General features: G+C 40.7%; 1 protein-coding gene across 1 annotated transcript; it reads right to left on the minus strand.

Annotated features, from left to right (window-relative positions):
- Positions 1-764: 764 nt before the first annotated feature.
- On the minus strand, positions 765-16,118 carry LOC310642016 (perilipin-3-like; the record flags this gene model as incomplete). The annotated part of the gene is made up of 6 exons (XM_083365393.1): positions 765-1,190; positions 7,346-7,641; positions 10,303-10,567; positions 11,755-11,837; positions 14,206-14,401; positions 16,050-16,118. 6 exons carry the CDS (start codon positions 16,116-16,118, stop codon positions 765-767), a joined length of 1,335 nt encoding a protein of 444 aa, XP_083221519.1.
- Positions 16,119-16,499: the final 381 nt, after the last annotated feature.

Below are 16,499 nucleotides of genomic sequence, written 5' to 3' on the forward strand. Positions count from 1 at the left end.
TCAATCTGCTGAACACCTAATTTTCACAGCACCGGCTTATGCGTAAACATAATTATCCATGTAGTAGGATTGTATTGCTTTTATCCTTCTCATCTTCTCATCTTTCCTGCTACCTTCTCCTATCGGTATTTTATGATTTATCACTTGTTTGTATCTTATGATTTATGATTGCCTTATGATTTATGATCTATGGCTGTTTATATGTGCATTGAGAGCTTATGCACCGGAGACAAATTCCTTGTGTGTCCAGTCACACGTGGCCAATAAAGAATATTCCAATTCCAATTCTATTGAGTCAGAGAGGTAGAAATGTATCCTACGTCTAATTTACTTTTGTGGTTTTGCTTTAATTCCTTCATAATTAAGCCTCCACTTTGCAGAGGTTGCCTGGATTCAGTGGGGATTCAGCCTCACAAGATAGCGGTGGATAGGTCAGTTTGCATAACTATAACATCCATGAAAATAACTGAGCATGCTTGCAATGTGCAATTTGGGAAGGATTGGATGGAAACACCCTTCAGCCTTACAGTAATATGAGGACTTTGGGATTCTGGTACTGTTCTCCTATCCCTTTCCATCTTCACCTAGTGGGTTGTATGGGATTTAGAATAAGAAAAACACACATGAGCATATCAGATAGTCAATTTCCTATTTTACTGTAAGCTTGCAGTTGCCCTGGGATTTTGGTTAAGAGCCGACTCCTTAATATGTCCAAACCCCTGCATCTCACTTTTTGCTTCCCCACGGGTGACCAGATGCGGTGTTCAAGTGGCCGCAACTATTGAGGAGATTCCGCTTCCCTCCAGTGCAAGAAGACTGTCCCTAGATGCCTGCACCCTCTGGATGGCCTTTAAAGCTTTTGCTGTGCTGTCCGTGGAGGTCGTACATTTGCAGTGGTTGGCAAAGAAACAGAAGGGAAGCGTTTGCACGATATAGTTCAAGAGAGTGTTGAGGTTTTCTTCCTCCGACATTTTTTCCCAGACACGGGCAAAGATTTTCCAGCAGAGTTCCTGAAGGCAAGTGAGAGCAGACAGGATCAACTTGAGGTCTTCTAGGATGTAAGAAGCTTGGGGAACGTTCTCATTAAATTTGGCAGACAGTTCTTCAACAGTGAAGATGAGGATCAAGTAGACAGTCCTCAGGGGAAGTGTTATGGTGTAGTACAAGGCTATTAGCCAACCTTTCCATTCCTAGGGGTATAAAAAACACACACACTGGGTATTATTAGAATTGGAAATGTCCTATAGTTAAACCACTGTTCCATTGTCTTCAGATTTTCTAAGCTGCTCTTCAAAAGCTGCTTTACAGAGTATCAGACATGAATCTTACTCATCTTGACAAAACAGGCCTTTTGTCACAGAGATACAGCCTCTGTTTAAAAATAGATTTCAGTGTGACATCTCTTGTGACAAGACTGTTGACTTTTTCACTACAGGTAGTCCTCACCTTATGACCATTTATTTCAAAGTTACGTTGAAGCTGAAAACAGTGACATGACCAGTTTATGACTGCCACACTGCTGTCTGCGGTCACGTGATCATGATTTGGGCACTTGGTAACCGGCTCTGATTTGTGATGGTTGCAGCATCCTGCAGTTAACATGATCACGATTTGCAATCTTCCCAGTGCCCTCCAACAAACAAAATCAATAGGGGAAGCTGGGTTTGCTTAATGACTTATGTGATCCGCTTAAGGACTGCGGTAAAAATCATAAAATCAGGGCCAGTAATGTGATGATGATTTGCTTAATGACTGTATTGCTTAGTGATTGAAATTCACGTCCCAACCGTGGTTGTAAGTCAAGGACTACCTGTAGTTCTTACGTTTTTAACAATAGCTTGATATATGCTAATAGTTACCTTCTGTTCTAACCTGAAAGACAATTTAACCCCCTTTTCCCAGGAATTCTTCAGCAAAAGTTAATTAGGACAAACCCAATCTCCTCAGTTTAACTGGGAGGGGGGTGTCTTTAACCCTCCTAGTAAGGAGTTTCTCTTAGGCCCAGTTCTAGAAAAATATATAAAGGAAGGTACTTTGGATCTTCCTACCTGAAGTGAACAATTCAAAACTGAAATTATTCTTGAAACACAAGGGGGCGCTGTACAATCATGCAGTTTTGCATAGGGGCAGGCTTTCGGAAGAACTGCACTTATCTGCCTTTTCTGAACCCGTGAAGCCAAATCTCTAGATTTTTTTTCAAAAAGGGAGTTATTGGGAAAAGTAAAACAAGAGTAGCCAATAATCATTCACACAACATTCCAAATAAGATCAGTTTAGGCAGGCAAATTACATGAGTTCTATAAAGGTTCCCCCGCACATGCGTGCTAGTCGTTTCCAACTCTAGGGGCTGGTGCTCATTTCCGTTTCAAAGCCGAAGAGCCAGCGCTTGTCCGAGGACGTCTCCGTGGTCACGTGGCCGGCATGACTAGACGCCAAAGGTGCACGGAATGCTGTTACCTTCCCACTGTAGTGGTTCCTATTTTTCTACTTGCATTTTTTACGTGCTTTCGAACTGCTAGGTTGGCAGAAGCTGGGACGAGTAACAGGCGCTCACTCTGCTACGTGGCACTCGGGATTTGACTGGCCAAACTGCCAACCTTCTGATCGACAGGCTCAGCATCCTAACCCACTGAGCCACCGCGTCCCTTATGAGTTCTAGAGTAGCTGCTTTAAGGGAATTGCTCAAAGTTTATTATTACTGTATGATGGAGAGAGATTAAATGACTCTCCACTTATTCTGTTTGGATACAGTTAGGCAAGACTTTGGGGGGGTTCCTTCTCCACTCCCATTTCTGCTCCCCTTAGTTTTCTAACTTTGCCCTCCCTTTGGAGCACAATCTTCCCAGTTTGGGAAGGAATAAAATCACTGAGAGACTGGCGGTTGCTTCGTCCATACAAAATATAGTTAAAATTTTCATGCTGCCCCATCTCCCTTACAAGGTGATCTGTCAACATTTTTGCATCTTTCCAACAGATGAAGACAACCATAATGACTGAACCTCCCTTTTTAACAGCCCTGGTTGAAACACTAAAAGGTGCAAGGTTGTGTAAATGTAGTTTACAATAAAGTAGAATTAACTCATCTGGTTGTGATGCCTGATGGTGTAGCCAACAACAATCTTGCAATTCTGAAAGTACAATTCTCCCCTCGACTCCTTTACAGCCTGAGGGAGAGTCTCTTCTGAGTCTTACAACTAGGGCAGCAATCTTCAAACTCGGCCCTTTTATGGGTTGTGGACTTCAACTCCCAGAATTCCCCAGCCAGTCTGCCTGGTTGAAGAATTCTGGGAGTTGAAGTCCACAACTCATAAAAGGGCCGAGTTTGAAGACCCCTTGAACTACGGAGAGTCTCTTCTGAGTTTCTTGTCCCATCCATTATACAGCTGCAGACCATTATACAGCTGCAGTGTCTCTTGGCTCCATCTCACAAGGCCTTTCTCACATACCTTTAGAGGATGTTCCCCTTTAGCCATACACTTCTTTTCAGTTTATGCCCTTAACTGAGTGACTCAATCAAACGAACAAGCACAGTAAAATTATCTGACTAAAAAAATAATTCAGAAGGGGAGAAGTGTGGTTAGAGCATATAACTATCTCCTTCTTTAAGACTGTCCAGAGCAGAAGATGTGTGCTTAGTGGATTTTTACAGGCCTGAAGAACAACTCTGAGCCATGATTGTGGACCTGAGCAAGGGCCCTTTAAGAAAGTGGATAAATCTTCCAAGGGGTGGGATTAAATCTTCCAAGGGACAGGATGGGATTAATAGCAGCTTCAGCCTTTTAGAACACGGGTGTCAAACTCGCCACGTCACGTGACGTGTCGCAACGTATCGCAACTCTTTTTGCATTGCCGGCAATGGGGTGGGCGCGGCTTCGGTATGATGACACTGGTCCGTGGGCCGGCAGTTTGACACCCCTGCTTCAGAAGATCTTCCTCTACTTTCCTTGGGTGAGTTCCAGCTAACCCTGGTTGCAAAGAATACTTCAGCCCCTGACAGAATTGGTTTTATCTTCTTTCCCTGTGATCCTGCAGAACCAGGTGTGACTCTGTCCTTCCGTGAGCTTCCTTAGGGAGTACCTTAGGGAGCACCTGCTGCCAGCATCAACTTCCCTCCGCCCTGTGCGCTTCCACAGAGAGGGCCTCCTCAGGGTGCCACCGATCAGAGAATGTCGATTGGTGGCCCCCAGGGGGAGGTCCTTCTCTGTGGGCGCCCTGGAGCTATGGAATTGGTTGCCGGTTGAGCTCCGGATGGCACCCGACCTTCGCTCCTTCCGTCACGATCTGAAGACATTCTTATTTGAACAAGCCGGCCTGGCCTGAAGAGGGATGGGTTGGGTTTTTATGTCATTTTTAATATCTGTATTTATTGTTTTTAGCTGGGCATATGTTTAATTTTCTTTTAACTTTTGTATTTTTGTATTTTTTATATATCTGCCCTGTTCACCGCCCTGAGTCCTTCGGGAGAAGGGCGGTATATAAATAAAATTATTATTATTATTATTATTATTATTATTATTATTATTATTATTATTATTATTATTATTATTATTATTATTATTATTATTATTCCTGTACTTTAGACAATAACTCCCTTGACTATTGCGGTTGCAAATAGGTCAACAAATTTATCATGTCAGAAGCTACTTGGCTGAGGCTATTACTCAACCTGGTTTAAGCAACCTTGAATGGAGGCAAATATATTTGCTCATGGAAAAATCAGTTTTCAAAGATGAGGAGCCACTGGAATGGAGATCTGGGTCTATATACTTGCTTCTTGTAAGGGGTTCATAGCTCAGTTGTGATAAGATGTCTGTTGTACGTACAGTACATCAGTGGTGGGCAATTAATTTTACCAAGGGGCTACATGAGAAACTGGGATTGTGGAGTGCTGAACCAATGTAATCGTATTTGATTTCCCCAAACATCTCGAGCAGCTCCAGGTGAGGGCCAAGCACTGCAAAGGTGCAGAAAACCACTTTCTCTCCCCCATCCTGCCACAGCCACCAGCTGACTGAAGGAGCCAACTTGGGTTCTTCTTCTTCTGCCCCGTGGCACGGGTCTGTAAAATGCCCCAGTTTAGTATATGGTCCAAGGTTTCAAAACAAATTAATTTCATTAAAACATTTGAACAATCGTCTATAATTTGACACTTTCTGGAGGTTTGGAATGGAGCACCCAGCCTGCAAATTAGGGATCCTGGGAGTTATAGTTTCATATTCAAAGGGCACCAAGTTTTGGAAAATGTTTCTTCTCTAAAAGAAACTGTAGAATCATCTTAGCTTCCAGTCTCATTTCTAGGTTCTTGAGACAGCCCAAATTATACTGCCATTCTCTCTCAGGGTGATTTTTCTTTTTAAAAATCTTTTCATTTAAAGATGAAATATGGAGGCACCTGGTAGGGACTGATGTTAGTTAAAATGGGGGAAGAGAAGCAAGGAAAGAATAAAATCCAAGAATTTTGGTCTTATGTTTTTTTGGTTGATGTCATTGCTATATATACAGATTAGGTCCAGATAATGTTAAACCTGGCTAAAAAAAACCCACAGTTGTGTTCACATAACACTCTCTGCTCCTCCCAAATTTAACCTTATTATGATTTAAAGCAGTGGCCTACATCATACAATATGTTAAGAGAATAGTTGGGTTTCCACATCAATGAATTACAAACTACTAATCCTAGTTAGTCTAATGCAGTATTGTCCAACCTTGATCATTTAAAGATGTGTGCACTTCAATTTCTAATGCTGGCTGGGGAATTCTGGGAGTTGAAGTCCACACATCTTCAAATGACCAAGATTGGAAAATACTGCATTAGTCTATTATGTTGTGTAAATTTAACCATGCTCCATCTTTCTTTCTCACTTTCCGGGTACATCCAGATGGACTCTCTGAAGAGCAACTACCACACATTGAGCCAATAATGAATATGTAAGGGTGAACCATCTCGCTCATAAACGTTCACAAATGTATAATGAAGATAATTCAGTAATTATTTCCATTTTGTTCAAGATTTTTTAAAAACATTCTGGGACATCGAGGGTCTGAACAATCAAGATAGCTGAAGCTGCTCCCTCACGCTTGTGCCTCACAACCATTCAGTATCAGCTGCCATGAATTCAAGGGGGGGGGCTGGATGGGAGGGGGGATGCTTCGAGGGTAACGAAACTTCACTGTATCTCTCTGAGATGGGCTTCAAGGACAACCGTCTGAGAACAGAATGCAGCTGAATGCAAAACCTACATCTGAAGTAACCGTTCTGAAAACATCTTGCTTGAATTTCATTGGACATGGGGGAGGGGGCAATAATGGGAGGTGAGTAAGGGAGGGAAAATTTAGACTTGGGGATTTTGGCATGTGATTCTCACTTCTAGCTATGCATTACTGCAATTCACTTGAATAATAATAATAATAATAATAATAATAATAATAATAATAATAATAATAATAATAAGTTGGAAGGGACCTTGGAGGTCATCTAGTCCAACCCCCTGCTAAGGCAGGAAACCCTATACCATTTCAGACAAATGGCTGTCCAGTCTCTTCTTAAAAACTTCCAGTGTTGGAGCATTCACCACTTCCGGAGGCAGGTTGTTCCATTGATTAATTGTTCTAACTGTCAGGAAATTTCTCCTTAGTTCTAGGTTGCTTCTCTCCTTGACTAGTTTCCATCCATTGCTTCTTGTCCTGCTCTCAGGTGCTCTGGAGAACAGCCTGGCTCCCTCTTCTTTGTGGCAGCCCCTGAGATATTGGAACACTGCTATCATGTCACCCCTCACCCTTCTCTTCATTAAACTACACATACCCAATTCCAGCAACCGTTCCCTATATGTTTTAGCCTCCAGTCCCCCAATCATCTTTGTTGCTCTTCTCTGTACTCTTTCTAGAGTCTCGACATCTTTTTTACATCATCGTGACCAAAACTGGATGCAGTATTCCAGGTGTGGCCTTACCAAGGCATTGTAAAGTGGTATTAGTACTTCACGTGATCTTGATTCTATCCCTCTGTTAATGCAGCCTAGCACTGTGTTGGCTTTTTTGGCAGCTGCAGCACACTGCTGGCTCATATTGAAGTGATTGTCCACTAGGCCTCCGAGATCCCTCTCACAGTTACTACTATCGAGCAAGGTACCACCTACACTATACCTGTATAATAAACTGCACGTTTCTAATAAACTGCACGTTTCTCAATAAAAGGAGTTAAGGATGGTTCTCATTTAAACTTCAAGCTGAGGCAGCTCTGAAAATGGCTGCTCTGAGTTTGCAGGACTGGGTGCCATTTTGGGGTTTTTTGACCCCGCCCCCCTTCCCTCATAGGTGCAGGAATAGGTGTACAAATGCGTTAAACAAATATGGATGTGATTGTTTTCTTCCAAGGACAGGCAAACGTAGAAGTGAGAGGAATCGCACTTACCGAAAAGGTGTTTTCAAGGGCTATTTGGAGACTCTCATTAGCATGCCTAAGATGGCACCAGGATTGCTTGGATATATAACGTTGGAATTTGTTCAAGAGAGAAAGCATGCAGGCCAAATAACCTTTACACTTAATCTGTGTCTGCACTTCCTGCACTGGATCCATCTCTGTCCCTTCAGAACATGTTTTCAGATCCACTGAAAGGAGGAAGGCAGTGTAAATAACAGGCTCTAAAAGTAAGAGGAAAGGATACAGGTAGTCCTCAATTTAGAACCCTTTGTTTAGTGACCATTCAAAGTTACCACAGCACTGAAGAAAGTACACTTATAACTGTTTTTCACACTTGCAACCATTGCACTATCTCCATGGTCACACAATCAAAATTTGGGTGCTTGGCAACTTGCATATGACAGTTGCACCATCCTGGAGTCCCGTGATTCCCCATTTGAAACCTTCCCAATTGGCTTCCGACAAGCAAAGTCAATGGGGAAAGCCAGATTTATTTAATGAAGGTATGATTCATTTAACAAGTGCAGTGATTTGCTTAACATGCAAAAAAAAAGGTCATGGGGGTAAAACGTATTTAACAACTGGCTAGTGTAGCAACAGAAATTTTACGCTCAATTGTGTTCTTAAGTCGAGGACTCCCTCTTTAGTAAGTACCTTACAAAACTCTTCTCATCTTCGCAGTTCTTAAATGAAGGAGAGTTTTGTTGGACTCCATTGTCAGAAGATATGTCCATGTCTTTGGATGGTATTTTATTTATTGTTGCCACTTTATGCTACCTTTGTGGCCCCTGTGTCCAAGCAGGTGTGTCAGTTGTTGGTGTTCACAAAGAGTACATCAAGAGACTTTTTCTTTCTTTTCTTCTTTCCAATTTCATTCTTACATTTGCCTGATTGCCCCAGGGTAGGTTATTATTATCTACACAACAATGTGAAAACACAACTGACAGTTCTTTAGCTGGGGTTAGCCTTCATTTGCACTGAATCCTTCCCAAGAAGCTGGGATGTTGTAATGTATCAGTGTATTATATGTACAGATCCAAGCAGGATGGCTTTTTGTAACTTTTAAAATGTTGTCAACATGCAACTTTTCTAAGTATTATTATTGTCATTAGATGATTAATTAATGACTTTATAAGCTGCCCAAATCCCAGTGATGCTTGGAAGGCATATGAGAAGAATGATAATCATACGAATGAAGGCAAATATATATTCCTTAGAGAGAAGTTCCCTGAGAATGGGCTCCAGCACAACTCTGAAGCTTGGAAGAGTAAGTCTCTGATCCCAGTGACCGATCCAGATTGGATCTTGAATTATCATCATGTCCAAAGAAACAAATACGTTAACAACTACTTTGATAACATCTCTTCAAGTGAAATATCTAAAGCAGGGGTGTCAAACTGCTGGCCCATAGACCGGATGCGTCACACCAAAACTGTGCCCACCTCATTGCCAGCAATGGGGAAAAAGTTGCGATACCTGTCATGTGACGTTGTGAGTTTGACACCCCTGATCTAAAGAATTCTGAAGAAAGTCAAAACAACTTTGACAGGACTATCATTGTTAGGATGTTGATGACTAACAGATGCAAATGAGGGGATTACGTTGAAATTGAGATCTTCATTATTTATGCTGTTCCCAAATAAAAAACAGTAAGTATAATTTAGGAGCTACCTCACTGAACTTTCGTGATATATAAGTTCACCAAACGTAAAATCTGCTTGTTAAATGCTTCGTTTTTCTACCTCATTTCTCCGGGTGCTTGAGAATTTCTTTTAAATCTCTCTTGGTGGCATTTTGACTTATTGTTAGAGATAGCTAACAATGCCCTTTGGTGTTCTAAGGCTTCCCTGGCTATTTAGACTTGCAAAATTAAAAGATTTTAAGGGGAGATGTCCTCTCATAATATCTTCCCTCAGAACTGATTAAGTTTGGAAAACCAGGGAATCTGCCAATCACTAGCAAACTGATTGTACCTTACAAGCAGAACATTCACATGGCTTTGTTGCTCAAGTGCAAGACCCCTTGCATCACAGACAAGCATTTCATCGAAATTCTGTCTTGATATACAGCACAGGTTGTCCTTGACTTATGACAGTTCATTTAGTGACCAATCGAGGTCACAACAGCACTGAAAAAAGTGACTTACGACTATTTTTCACCCTTGTGATTGTTGCAGCCAGCCCATGGTCATATGATTTACATTTGAATGCTTGACAACTGGTTCATATTTATGACGGTTGCAGTGACCCAGGATCATGTAATCACCTTTTGCGACCATCTGATAAGCAAAGTCAATGGGGAAGCCAGATTCACTTTAATAACCATGTTACTAATTCAACAACTGAAGTGATTCACTTTACAAATGTGGCAAGAAAAGTCACAGAATGGGGTAAAGCTCACTTAACAAATTTCTCAGTGAGCAACATGAATTTTGGTCTCAATTGTGGTCATAAACAAATTCTCTTTCTTCTAAGTGGAAAAAAAATGCAAGAGAATTTTTCTGCATAGTGAGAACTTTTGCTGTGATAACATGTTCAGCATTACCATTCAGCCTTTGTTTAGCAACCTCTAAAGCAGGGGCCTTCACACTTGGCCCTTTTATGACTTGTGGACTTCAACTCCCAGAATTCTTCAGCCAGGCACGTTGGCTGAGGAATTCTGGGAGCTGAAGTCCACAAGTCATAAAAGGGCCAGGTTTGAAGACCCCTGCTCTACAGAATGAAAAGAGTGTCTTTCTACAGCATGTGTCCCACCGCTGAAGATCTTGTCCTACCTAACCTTTAATCTGAATTCTCTTTCGGTGGTGCTTCCTCATTTGCCCAAATCATTAACATCCAGAACCATTCTAAGACATATGCTTAGGCTTTCTAGTAGGCGCTTACTCAGGTCTTCATCACTGATAAGAAGGTAGTGATCTATAAATGCATGGGACCGGCCCAGCACGGTTTCCACACTGTTCTTGGCCATCTTTCCCATTCTTGTTCCCATCACTACAGTCATGCTGCTGCTGACAAGGGAGGCCGTGGTTTTGACACCATTCTGAACCACATCTTTGGTCATGCCAACCATCCCTGACAATCTGCGAGTCACGGCGTTCTTGGCATTAGTGACTTTAGAAGTCATCAGTTCTTTTGTCCCAGACACAACCTGTCGAAGACAGAGGAGAGGTCATTTTGGATTAAGCTGTCTTTATTACCTCAGGAGGTAGGACTCACATTTAAGGGTGATTCACAGAATGATGTTCACTTTGACTCTTTTTAAACTGTACAACTCCAATTCCCTGGCATCTGTTGGGGAGAGTGTAAATGTCGGCAAGATGGCAGCTGTGATTTCCCAGTAATGGCTGCCATCTTGATTTAAAACAAAAAAACAAAAAAACAAACATCCTTCTATGGATGCCCTTGGTCCACTTCGTGCAGCAAAGCGGTGGGAGATAAAGCTGCACAGAAGATGAAATTTTAGAACCTATAGCTTAATATGCAAAGATGAGAGCAGATATCCCAATGTTATTTATTTAAAATCCCCATCTCCTTCTACACAAAATATAAAAGGGATGGAATTGTTTTTCTTTGCAATTGGTTACTCTCTTTAAAAAAATCTTTCGTTTTTTTAATATTTCAAAGGTTTTTTTAAAAAATGTTTGTTCAGTACACTGTCCAGAAAATTTAGTGTTAATTGGCAAGATAGACAGATAGATATAGATTTTAAATCTTGTGCCTGTTATTGTCTTAGCCAGCCTACCTCCTGAGTGAAGAAAGCTGAGCTATATGTGCAATAATATTTTTCTTTTAAAGCAGGTAGGTAACAAAGGAAGTGCGTAGCTCAGCAAAGCATAGAATACACTTCCACCATGTCTCTGCTGTTTCTGGTTCGTGCAGTCATTCCAGCTGTAAGTTGCTCTGAACAAACAAAGGATCTGAAACTGTAAATAATCTCCATTGAACTAGTGTTAAATACTAGGCTTCACCTACTGTTATTTAAAATGGTCTTTACAGAAACAGAAGATATTACCTAAAGTAGCCTTCCATACCTTTGTGCTTTCCAGTATGCTGAAGTAAAGCCTATCTGGAAGACTCAGGCGTCTGGCTATGGAAGGCTAATCTAATGTCTCATCCATCCATCCATCCATCCATCCATCCATCCATCCATCCATCCATTATACATACATACATACATACATACATACATACATACATACATACATACGGACCACCTGACTCCAAAGTAACTCTCAGCTCTCATTTAGCATGGCATACTAAAACTAGAGTTGGGCCAAAATTGGTTTATGCTTTCTTCCTTCATACCAGGATATTTTTTAAAGTTAAAAAAGCTACCTGATCAGCTCTCTGTTGAAGAATTGGCACCTTCTGTTCCACTGTATCCAGGCCACGACATACATACTTGTTTGCTGTTGCAACTAATGAAAGACAAGAAAAAGTTAGGGATTTGTGTTAGGGAAAAGGTAGGGGAAGATATATACTAAATATGGGTTCTTACTTTCTTCAATAAAATAATTGACTTAATAAATATATGTAGCTAAATTGTAAAACAGATGAAGTATCTCTTTCTGCATTCCTGGTATCCTTTATAATTTGCCGAGTTACTGCTTGGCTCCTGATTCGAAGCTGCAAATTTTAAAAATTGCCACTTGATTCTAGTTAATCTAGTTAAATTGTGTGCATAAATGCCAAAGGAGCTTAACTGATTATACTGCTGAAAGCAAGATCATTGTACAAAGAAGGATTTGTGGCTGAATTGTTCAGTAACTGTTTTATATTGTGAATTTGAACTAAAGCAAAGACAGAACGTCAAAAGATCCAAATGTTCTAAGTTTCATTTCAAACGTGGCGATAAGGCCTTCATAAGGGGATTTTCCATTTGTACATACATGCTCAAAAGAACAGGAATGGGCTCAAAACAGCTAAGGCAAGCTTTCAAGAACCATTGATTCCTCAAATCTGTGAGTAATGGATTCCTGGAAACTCTGAGGTTTGCACAGGACATGTATTTTAGGGGAAGAAAGAAATTCTACCTCATTCAACTTTCTTAGTAAGCCAGCTTTTATTTCTAGAGGAATTTTACACAGTCAATTATATTGTAGAGCTATACAATTGGACATGCATTGAAAACGATTTGGAAGATTAGCTATGGGTACTGCTGAAGTGGTGCAAACTGGCTGAATCCCACCATTGACTCCAGTGTAATAAATGCCTATTAACTTTTCTTTTTCATTTTTATCTTTTATAATCTTTATGGTTTTAATAATTACTGTTTTTTGCTTTGTTGTACACTCCCAAGAATCCCATTTGTGAGATGGGCAGCCACAGAAATGTGACAAATAAATGCATAAATAAGTAAATTTTGGTCTCTTTTGTGACCATTCAGAAGCTACAATTGAATATTACAGTTTGGATTCTTCCTGAAATTCTTACATTCTGTAGATTTCTTTGTAGAAGAATAGAATAGAATAGAATAGAATAGAATAGAATAGAATAGAATAGAATAGAATAGAATAGAATAGAATAGAATAGAATAGAATAGAATAGAATAGAATAGAAGCTGGAAGGGACTTTGGAGGTCTTCTAGTCCAGCCCCCAGCTCAAGCAGGAGAACCTATACCATTTCAGACAAGTGACTGTCCAGTCTCTTCTTAAAGATCTCCAGTGATGGAGCGCCCATGATTTCTGAGGGCAAGCTGTTCCACTGGTTAATTGTCCTCACTGTGAGGAAGTTTCTCCTTAATTCCAGGTTGCTTCTCTCTCTGATCAGTTTCCAACCATTGTTTCTTGTCCTGCCCTCTGGTACTTTGGAGAATAATTTGACCCCCTCTTCTTTGTGGCAGTCTCTCAAATAGTGGAATACTGCTATCATATTATCCCTTTTTCTTCTTTTCTTTAGACTAGCCAATCCCAAGTCCTGCAGCCATTCTTCATAAATTTTAATCTCCAGGCCTTGGATCATCTTAGTTGCTCTTCTCTGAACCTTTTCCAACATCTCAACATCTTTTTTGTAGTATGACGACCAAAACTGATTGCAGTATTCCAGGTGTGGCCCCCCTAGGGCAGGGGTAGGCAACCTCAGCTCTTTTATGACTCATGGACTTCAACTCCCAGAATTCCTGAGTCAGCATAGCTGTCAGGAATTCTGGGAGTTGAAGTCCATGAGCCATAAAAGAGCCGATGTTGCCTACCCCTGCCCTAGGGTTTTATAAAGCAGTACTAATACTTCATGTGATCTTGATTCTATGCCTCTATATATGCAACCCAGGATTGTGTTAGCTTTTTTGGCTGCTGCTGCACACTGCTGGCTCATAGTCAAATGATCATCCACTAGGACTCCAAGGTCCCTCTCACAGTTACTGTTTCTGAGCCAGGTCTCACCTAATCTGTACTTGATTTTTCCTGCCTAAATGTAAAACTTTGCCTTTCTCCACATTAAAACTTATTGTTGGATAGGATGATAGCCATGCAGAATGGTGATTTGATTTATGCCACCAGAGTTTTTAAAAAACAGCAGTAGGACCCCCCTTTCTTCACCCAAAGCTTCAAGGCAGGATGACAGGAAATTTATTAACCATTTTGTTTTGGTACATCAGTTAAATCTACTGGCAGTTTTATGATATTGCAGAGTGTCTACACTCCATATACCGGCAGGGGTGTTTGACTTTTATGAGAAATTATTGGCTGGCTTGCCCAAAATGATCCCTTTCCATTCTTCAATCAATTCCAAAGTACCCATTTGATACCCATAGAAATGCCAATTTTTCCTGTTATAATTTTACTCACATTGAGGTTCAAAACTGTTCAGAAGCGGTTGTGCCCGGCTAACAGCAGCACCTGTGAGAGTCTTCACACCTTTCTCTGCCCCATCGCACACTGTCTGAAGGTAGGAATTTTTTCGCTTAATGGAGGTGTAGTTTGAGGAAACCAAGTCACAGACGGAGCAAACCAAGGGCAGACTGCTAACTCTCTTCAAGATATTCTGATATTGAAAACCAAGAGAAACCAGATCACTGATGCATTCCTGATCGATTAAGAACCAATGTTGACAAATGGAATAAAAGCCATGCCATTTTCCTGAGTCTTGGTGGCTCAGTGGTTAAGATGCTGGGCTTGGTGGCTGGAAAGCCGGCTGCCTAGGTTAGAGAACTGAGCACCATGAAATGGGGTAAGCCCCTGTCCTTGCACCAGCTCCTGCCAACCTAGCAGTTCAAAAGCATGCAAATGTGAGTAGATAAATAGGTACCACTCTGGTGGGAAAGTAACAGTGCTCCATGACGTCATGCTGACCATATGACCACAGAAATGTCTTTGGATGGCACTGGCTCAATGGCCTTGAAACAGAGATGGGCACCACCCCCTATAGTCAGCAACGACTAGCGGAATAAAATTTGCAGGGACTCCTTTACCTTTTTACCATTTTCCTTACTAAATCCCTCATCCACAGGAATTATGTTTTCTCTTTAAGGAATAAATGTCCAGCTACTGTCTTCCGGGTGAGATTCAAGGTACTGGTAATGGTGTTTAAGGCCCTACATGGCATGGGTCCGGAGTACCTTAGGGAGCACCTGCTGCCAGCATCAACTTCCCTCCGCCCTGTACGCTCCCACAGAGAGGGCCTCCTCAGGGTGCCTCCGGTCAGAGAATGTCAGCTGGTGGCCCCCAGGGGGAGGGCCTTCTCTGTGGGTGCTCCGGCTTTATGGAATCAGTTGCCGGTCGAGCTCTGGATGGCACCTGACCTTCGCTCCTTCCAACGCGGTCTGAAGACCCATCTATTTGAACAAGCCGGCCTGGCCTATGTATTTACTGTTTTTAGCTTGGGCATATGTTTAATTCTTTTTAACTTTTGTATGTTTGTATTTTTTATATGTCTGCCCTGTTCACCGACCTGAGTCCTTCGGGAGAAGGGCGGTATATAAATAAAATTATTATTATTATTATTATTATTATTATTATTATTATTATTATTATTATTATTATTATTATTATTATTATTATTATTATTACTGTACTTTTGTTTCCATAGAAAAAACAACAGACCCATGTGTATGTGTGACTGATCAAAACAGAGACAGAAGTATGTGATATATTCTGGGATATATTTTTTAATGCAAAAATCACATTTATTTCCTCTAATTTGGTCCCAAGTCAATCTTTTCAGAAATTAAAAATTATCTTGTAATTAACACACACAGTTTTTGGACACAGGTTTGTGGGGAAATAAATAAAATCAAATTATTATAAATTATGATATGTATTAATTTCACATCATAGGGATTACTTCTCTTGATCATTTGTTTTTTTTTGTTTGTTGTTGTTTTAAAGATAGAGCTCCTATGCAATCCACTGTTTAAAAAAATACCCGTAAAGTCTGCATGGCCTCAAATCAGATTCTTGTTGAACACTGCCATATCTCCCTATCATTTTTAAAGGAAATGTAGCTGTAGGCTCTATTCTTCCAGCACCCTTTTTTTTCCTGTCACTTTTCTTAAATCTCTTTGCAGCATACGATAACAATTTGAATGAAATGAAAGATGTAAGGTCAAACTTTCCTTCCTTGGACTATGTTGGAAATGTCTCACATATCAAAAAACAAAATATAACTTCTGTCCTTGACAAGAAAAAGCTACCTCCTCTTCAAGGCTTTCGTCAGAGGTGTCCGAAGACATGGTACTATGGTCTGGTTTCATGGAAGACATGGTGGTGGGTTCTCTGTTGACTGGAAAGGAAGATATATTGTTACCTAAAATGACAAGTAAGGATCATATAATAGCAGCCAATTGGTCCAAAGGCAGCAGACAAATGTCACCTTCTCAGGCTAATGATGAAAAATCCATCCATACATTTTCACTCAAACCATGAAATGTCCTGGCTAGACTTTGAATTGTTCGCTACAACTTATCCTGAACCGACTTAGGAGGCCTTTCTAAATACAGAATGAGAAAGCATGCACTGAGTCTCTTGTAGGAATAGTAAGACATAAACGTAGCAAATTAATCAATAAGGAATATTTTTTTAATAGCTGGGCCTTTTCATTTATGGAAATCCTTCCAAAGTTGAAAATAAAACATTTCTGGCAC

The sequence above is a fragment of the Vipera ursinii genome (assembly GCF_947247035.1).
Source record: "Vipera ursinii genome assembly, chromosome: 6".
NCBI lineage: Eukaryota > Metazoa > Chordata > Lepidosauria > Squamata > Viperidae > Vipera > Vipera ursinii.